General features: G+C 47.2%; 1 protein-coding gene across 1 annotated transcript; it reads right to left on the bottom strand.

Annotated features, from left to right (window-relative positions):
• Window positions 1-411: 411 nt before the first annotated feature.
• On the bottom strand, window positions 412-5222 carry LOC130479235 (tubulin alpha-4A chain). The gene is made up of 3 exons (XM_056851599.1): window positions 4980-5222; window positions 2966-3114; window positions 412-1446 (listed from the first exon to the last, which is right to left on the bottom strand). Exons 1-3 carry the CDS (start codon window positions 5158-5160, stop codon window positions 475-477), a joined length of 1302 nt encoding a protein of 433 aa, XP_056707577.1. The 5' UTR covers window positions 5161-5222; the 3' UTR covers window positions 412-474.
• Between the last annotated feature and the right edge of the window lie 2429 nt (window positions 5223-7651).

The raw sequence follows: 7651 nt of genomic DNA, 5'->3' as shown, positions 1-7651 counted from the left end.
AACATTGAACACATCATTTTGATACTGGATTAGGTTTTTGCCGCCTTGGCTCCCTCTGTCTCTTTGCCCATGTTCTTAGTAGTAGATAAAACTCACCATAAAATGAGTTTATGTATAAACAAGTATTTTCCTGCCTCCTCCCACAGCTTGAGATGCCCCTTCTGTTTAAACAGATTCCCAGGAACAGCCCAGAACACAGTGTTAAGGATCAGTCATGCAAAACGTCCCATTCCACTGCTGGAGCACAAACAATGGGTACCACTGGTTATTCCTCCTCAGCTCCCAAAGAAGCTTACTTTTCCTTTCTGCCACTTAGAGGACCAGTCAGCACCAGGTGCTACTACTACATGTTTAAGAACACCCACAAGCCTGGCAAAAAAAGAGGCACACTGCAGGATTCAGATTAAACCAAAATATTTTATTTTAAGTATTTAATTACAGGAGGGTCCATTAGGCAATGTGAGCCACCTGCAGCTACTCTTCTCCCTCTTCTTCATCCTCATAAGAGTCAAGGCCCACCTCTTCATAGTCTTTCTCCAGGGCAGCCATGTCTTCCCGTGCCTCAGAGAACTCCCCTTCTTCCATGCCTTCCCCCACATACCAGTGGACAAAGGCCCGCTTGGCATACATCAGATCAAACTTGTGGTCCAGGCGGGCCCAGGCCTCAGCAATGGCTGTGGTGTTGCTCAGCATACACACTGCCCGCTGCACCTTGGCAAGGTCTCCACCAGGCACCACGGTGGGGGGCTGGTAGTTGATGCCCACTTTGAAGCCTGTGGGACACCAGTCTACAAACTGGATGCTGCGCTTGGTCTTTATGGCTGCAATAGCAGCATTGACATCCTTGGGTACTACATCACCCCGGTACAAAAGGCAGCAAGCCATGTATTTGCCATGGCGGGGGTCACATTTCACCATCTGATTGGCTGGCTCAAAGCACGAATTTGTGATCTCAGCCACAGTTAACTGCTCATGATAGGCCTTCTCTGCAGAGATGACAGGGGCATAAGTAGCCAGAGGGAAGTGGATGCGTGGGTAGGGCACTAAGTTAGTCTGGAACTCTGTCAGGTCTACATTCAGAGCTCCATCAAAGCGTAGGGAGGCAGTGATGGAGGACACAATTTGGCTGATAAGGCGATTGAGGTTTGTGTAGGTTGGACGTTCAATGTCCAGGTTCCTGCGGCAGATATCATAGATGGCTTCATTGTCCACCATGAAAGCACAATCTGAGTGCTCAAGGGTGGTGTGCGTGGTGAGGATGGAGTTGTAGGGCTCCACTACGGCTGTGGACACTTGTGGAGCTGGGTAAATTGCAAATTCCAGCTTGGACTTCTTGCCATAGTCAACGGAAAGCCGTTCCATCAGGAGAGAGGTGAATCCTGAGCCGGTGCCTCCCCCAAAGCTATGGAAGACCAAGAATCCTTGAAGTCCTGTGCATTGGTCAGCCTGTTGAAGACCCCAAGAGAAATTTTGCTAAATACCAGACAATTCCTACCTGCACACCAATAAATTATTCAGACCCACACCATGTATTTCTTCCTCCATCCATAAACATTAAGTTTCCTTTCATTAGAATACTGCAATTAATTGGTTTCTCATCTAGCCCCCCCAGGAGACTCGGTCATACATAACACTTCACACATCACTGTGAATGGAGTTTCTGTGCCTTCTATTGTAGAAGAACAAGTAGCTCTTTGAAGCCAGGACACCCAGTGGGGACATGTGTTATTCGCTCTGAAGGAATGACCTGCAATTCCTACCCTTCTCACTCTAGTGCACATTATATAACAGGGTTATTTTAGGAGAAGCATTCCCAAGGCTTTGTCACACAAGTGACATTTGTTGACTTCTGGAATTCTGGGTCAGAGAGCGTGAGGAGGTGGCTTGCAAAGGGAGAAGGCAGGATTTCATGTATCCATTGTACCGGGCTGGTGGCAATAAAGCCTGAGATACTGACCAGCTGAGCCAGTGTAGTGACTTGGAGTGTTTGAAGAACACTGCCATCCGACTCAGTTTGAAGTACTCTACAAAGTGGATAGATGAGAACTAGGAAGAGGCCTTGGAGCAGCTGAGTAGAAAGTTGAATTGGAGCAGAACTATACATGGAGCCAGGAAGAAATGCGTGTTATTGGCAGGAAGGAAGCTGGCAAACATGGGCGGGATAAGTGGGACATAGGATTGCTAAGTTTAGAGGTTAGACATGTGGTTTTCAAACTACATTCCAGTTTGAGTTCCCTGGAAGCCCATCAAGGGTTCTTCAAGAAGAATATATTAAAGGACAGATGAATTTACTTGAAGGGCACTCTACCTTCCATGACTACTCTTCCCCTGCCATGCGTAACTGCAGGAGAGTGCTAGATGAGTATGCTTTGTTCATTTCATGAAGGGCAAGAATAAGACTCAAGAGACCTAGACAACTGCCCTACACAAACAGGGTGTGCATCTTGGGATGTTCCCAAGAATCTTCTACAACACACTGGCTTGCATGGCAAATAGTCAGGTGTTCCTCAGCTGATGAATACACGTGAAATACATTCCTTAAATTATATAGCTTGAAAATTACTAGTTTAGACTCTTGACAGGTGAATCTTCCAGTGGTGGCTTCTATGTTCACCGCATCATTGGCCAGGAAGTATTAAAGGCAGGAGCAGGGTGGGAGGCCTGACACTCACATATTGACTTGAAGTAACCAGCTGATTGTTTGGTTGCAAGCTGCTAACACAGCCTCTATAGCATCAGCTTTCTTTCATAGGAGATGTGGAACAAAGAAATGGGTACATATGGAGAAGCAGCATGGGGTGTGGTCATTGCTCTGTAGTAGTTACTTGCCACACAAATAGATATGGCAATACTAGGTTATTATTACTGAGGTTCAAAATTAGCCATTCCCAGCCTACCAGCTATTCCCAGTAGGAAGCCAAAATCCATTCCTATATGCTTCCCATGCCCCCCACTATGTGTATACCAGTTTCCGGATCCTGTCCAACACCAGATCAATGATTTCCTTGCCAATGGTATAGTGCCCACGGGCATAGTTGTTGGCAGCATCTTCTTTGCCAGTGATCAGCTGCTCTGGGTGGAAAAGCTGACGATAAGTGCCAGTGCGAACCTCATCTGGAAAAGAAATGAGGTGGCATGCCAGATTATTTCAGACCCTTAACATAAGCGGGCAAGCAGGTTGAGAAGTCAAACAAGGCATCTAGGGCAGGGGTGTCAAACATAAGGCCCGGATCTGGCCTCTTGAGAGCTCTTATCCGGCCCGCGAGCCAGCCAAGGCTGCCACTCCCACACTCTCGATCTGGGCTGGCGAGTCATAGCCCGGCTCGACCAAGTGACATTTATGTCATATCCGACCCTCGTAACAATTGAGTTCGACACCCCTGATCTAGAGTATACCTAACAAGAAGATTATCAAGGACAGATGAACTTTCTTGAAGGACACTCTACTTGCCATGGCTACCCTTCCCCTGCCATGTGTAAATGGAGGAGACTGATGGTTGACTGTGTTCAGTTAAATTCATGCAGGGTGACAATGAGACCCAACAACTGGAAGGCGTGCCTTGGTGCAACCACTTCAGAATCTGACAGGTCAAAGTCTTCTCAACATCTGTTCCTTACTAGACATCACCATATTAAATTAAGTATAGCCTTGGTCAGTAGTTAGTTTTGACAGAAGGACACAATGAGACATTAAAGGAAAGTGGTTGTTCAAGTTTTCCCATCAGCTTGCTGTCAAATCCCATTGCTATAGATGCTGTTCTCCTACAGTCCCCTGGACTGTTAACTGGAGAACTAAACAGCATCCCTCATGGTGTCCAGTTTGTCTTAGGGGGTGCCAATTAGAATCAGAGTTGGAAGGGACCACCAAGGTCATCTCGTCCAATGACTTGCACAACAGGAAATTCCGAACTACCTCCCCCCCACACACACACACTGTGACCCATACTTCATGCCCAGAAGATGGCCAAGGTGCCCTCCCTCTGCCTAAGGTCATAGAATCAGCATTGCTGACAGATGGCCACCTAGCCTCTTCTTAAAAACCTACAGGGAAGGAGAGCTTTCCACCTCCCGAGGAAGCCTGTTCCACTGAGGAACCGCTCTGTTAGAAAATTCTCCCTAAAGTCTAGACGGAAACTCTTTTGATTTTATTTCAAACCCTTGGTTCTGGTCCGACCTTCTGAGCAACAGAAAACAACTCGCACCCTCCTCTTTGTGACAGCCCTTCAAGTACTTGAAGATGGTTATCATATCCCCTCTCAGTTATCATATCCCCTCTTCAGGCTAAACACGCCCAGCTCCTTCAACCTTTCCTATAATCAGAGTTGGAAGGGACCACCAGGGTCATCAAGTCCAACCCCCTGCACAATGCAGGAAATTCACAACTACCTCCCACCCACCCCTAGTGACCAGAAGATGGCCAAAATGCCCTCCCTCTCATCATCTGCCTAAGGTCACAGAATCAGCATTGCTGACAAGTCATAGGACTTGGTCTCCTGATCCCTCACCATTGCCAATACCTAGTGTACTAAAATGCATAACCCGAGGCTTCCCCCCAAGGTTAACTCTCCCAGAGAATGGGTACAAAAGTAAGTTTCAGTGAGACCAGCGAGGAGACTGCAACGAGTGCTTGTCCCAACAGAAGGCTCAGACCCTACAACAGGGGTCCGAACCACTTTTGCCGCAGCAGCTGTCACCACAGCACACAGATCTTCACTGCATGACTGAAGGTAAGCTGGGCATATACAAGAAAACATTTTTAAACAATATGTTCATTTAAAAAGGCATCCTATTAAACAGTTTCTGTCTGAACTAACTATTAAGAGTTATATATAAAACCTCATTTCCTGGCATTTTGTGGTTGGTTCCGACTCCCGCAGCAGCCATTTTGTGGTTGCGCCTACTACCCTGAGTCCAAATCCCAATGGTGCCAGCAGGCTTTAAAATACTGGGTACCCCCTCCCTAAACCTTGTGCTCTTACCAATCACAGTTGGTTCCAAGTCCACAAAGACGGCACGAGGCACATGCTTTCCAGCTCCAGTTTCACAGAAGAAGGTGGTGAAGGAGTCATCCCCTCCCCCAATTGTCTTCTCGCTTGGCATTTGCCCATCTGGCTGAATCCCATGTTCCAGGCAGTACAGCTCCCAGCAGGTATTGCCCATCTGTACACCGGCCTGGCCGACATGGACTGAGATGCACTCACGCTGCGGGAAGAAGAGAGTGATGAATGTTCTCTGGCAAAAAGGAGATCAAAGAGGCAGCCGCAACCAAGAGTACAGGAGGACTCAAAGGTCATGAGCCCTGAGACAACATATACATGGCAGTTCATAAACACATAGTGGAGGGAAGGGTTTTGTCAAAGCCATCAGTCCAGTCAAACATCCTGAGCATTTGCCAGGTCAGCAGCAGCCAACCTTTTGTTCCAGAAATCCAAAGTATTTCACAGTGGCACTCTAGTGAGCACTACATTGCATATGCAGATCTGCTCGCTGAGTGGGGAACAGCAACAGAGAAGGAGACACAGCCTGGCTTGTTGACACCCATACAATCCCTAGTTCCTTGAGTGCCACAAAAAACAGCAAGAATTACTTGTGGCAGATGAGCTGCAAGTAGTTACAGGTTGGTCAGCCGAATCAACATCTATTCCCTCATGTAGTGCCAAAGCAAGATTTCGGAGGCGAAGAAGCCAAGAGAAGCACGTTATGCTCAGGAGCCTTGATCTCATCCCATTTTATTCACATTAAATGGCCATTTCAAAAATCAGAGTGCAGCAGTACTTAAAATAAGAAGCTACACAGTAGCATCACACAGAAGCCACAGAGAAGATTAACATGAACTGCTACTCTCTTGTGTTTTCCACCACTCACACTGCAAAGCAGCATTCAGCAGCATTTCCTGCACATCCGGTCTCTGCAGGTTACAAAAAATGCATGAAGGCCTCTTCAGGCTGTTCCTCTCCCTCACCTGACACATCCATGAAGCATGCTTCATAGGCCCACACACATCTTGGCACATGAACACCACCCCAACTAGGGAAGCACATCAGGGAGATGAAATGCTCACGTTTCATCTTCTTCTCTACAGTTGCCAGCCACCAGGTGGGGCCTTGAGATCTCCTAGAGTTACAAATGACCTCCAGACGACAGTGATCACTTCCCCTTGAGAAAACAGCTGCAGTGGTCTTGGGCATTATACCTCACAGTGGTCTCTCCCTTCCCAAACCCCTCCCCCAGATCTCCAGGAATTTTCTAACCCAGAGTTAGCAACCCTATTTTTCTCCCCTCCCCCTGAAGCGAGGATACCAAAGTTCATATGCTGGTTATATGCTGTCACCTCCTACCCTCCTGTGGGGCAGTCAAGGTAACAGCTACGGTACTGGATCAGAATGCTTAGAATGAATTTGCCAACTGCATATCTATCCAAAGCTAGAGAAGAGTAAGGTACGGGGAATTAATTGCACTCCTTACTATTGCCATGAACAAATGGGGGGGGGGGAGAAATTTATGCCAGACTGATGACTTGAACATATCCTTGCACAATGGAGTTATATTGGGGCATCATGCCACCATGCCCCCCCTTTTTCAGGGGAAGAAGGCAGTATATAAACATTTTAAGTCAAAATGTAGCAAGAAGTAACCAAGCAGTGAACATAAGCAATGAAGAAAAACCTCCAAAGTGCTCATTTTGCTTGCAAGCTTGAGCCAACAGGTAGCCAGTGGGGCAGAGGGAGGGCATATAATTCTCTTCAGATCTACACAGTTTGTCTGGCAACCCCGGCCCATGCAAGAAGCGAGCTTCTTGCTGTGCCAGTGTTCAAGCTAGAGGCTGAATGGGCCTGGGCAGATACAATGTTGTGTTTTAATTTGGACAAGGGCCCTGCCTCTCCTCTCCTCCTTTCAGCACTAGTAAATTATCTACATCACTCCAGAGAGAAAGAACCAGGTGGCTCCTCAGAATAAGAAATGTGGGCAGATTGGAGAGTCTATGACTCAAGAGTAAAGCTGCATGTCAGAACTAGTGAGGGAGGAAAGAAATTAAGGTAGGATGAGGTTGCCCTACCCATTGTCACTGGCTACAGCCTTGACAAATGAGACCTAGTTCTTATATAGGAAAGCCTCTTTCTGAGCTATACTGCTTTAAACTGCTTGCTTAACTGAACACTTCTGTCATGCAACGTAATTCCTTCCATGCGGAGTGCCAGGAGAAACCAGCGCTATGCTAGAACCCTTCTATGCTGCCTTGAGTCTGAGGAGATAAGGCGAGCTAGAAATGTTTTAAATAAAATAAAGAAGCATTAGTTTTCTATAGGGAGATAATCGGTATGTTGAAGACTAGAAGAAGAAGAAGAGTTGGCTTTTATATGCTGACTTTCTCTACCACTTAAGGGAGAATCAAACCGGCTTACAATCACCTTCCCTTCCCCACACCAGACACCCTGTGAGGTGGGTGGGGCTGAGAGAGTGTGACTGGCCCAGCGTCACCCCACTGGCTTTGTGTGTAGGAGTGGGGAAACAAATCCAGTCAACCAGATTAGCCTCCACCGTTCATGTGGAGGAGTGGGGAATCAAACCAGTTCTCCTGATCAGAATCCACCACTCCAAACCACTCCACCACACTGGCTCTGTGTGAGCCCCAACTGCAGTCTGAAAAGGT

This window comes from Euleptes europaea, chromosome 6, assembly GCF_029931775.1.
Source record: "Euleptes europaea isolate rEulEur1 chromosome 6, rEulEur1.hap1, whole genome shotgun sequence".
NCBI lineage: Eukaryota > Metazoa > Chordata > Lepidosauria > Squamata > Sphaerodactylidae > Euleptes > Euleptes europaea.
This window is presented reverse-complemented; position numbering and strand designations above follow the sequence as displayed.

What these genes read in the sequence shown, in the direction of transcription:
- LOC130479235 (XM_056851599.1), bottom strand. Translation starts at nt 5,160, where the DNA reads ATGGGCAATACCTGCTGGGAGCTGTACTGCCTGGAACATGGGATTCAG. An exon ending in CTTGGAACCAACTGTGATTG is followed by an intron (nt 3,115 to 4,979) that starts GTAAGAGCACAA and finishes TTTCTTTTCCAG; the next exon opens with ATGAGGTTCGCACTGGCACT. An exon ending in TGGACAGGATCCGGAAACTG is followed by an intron (nt 1,447 to 2,965) that starts GTATACACATAG and finishes GGTCTTCAACAG; the next exon opens with GCTGACCAATGCACAGGACT.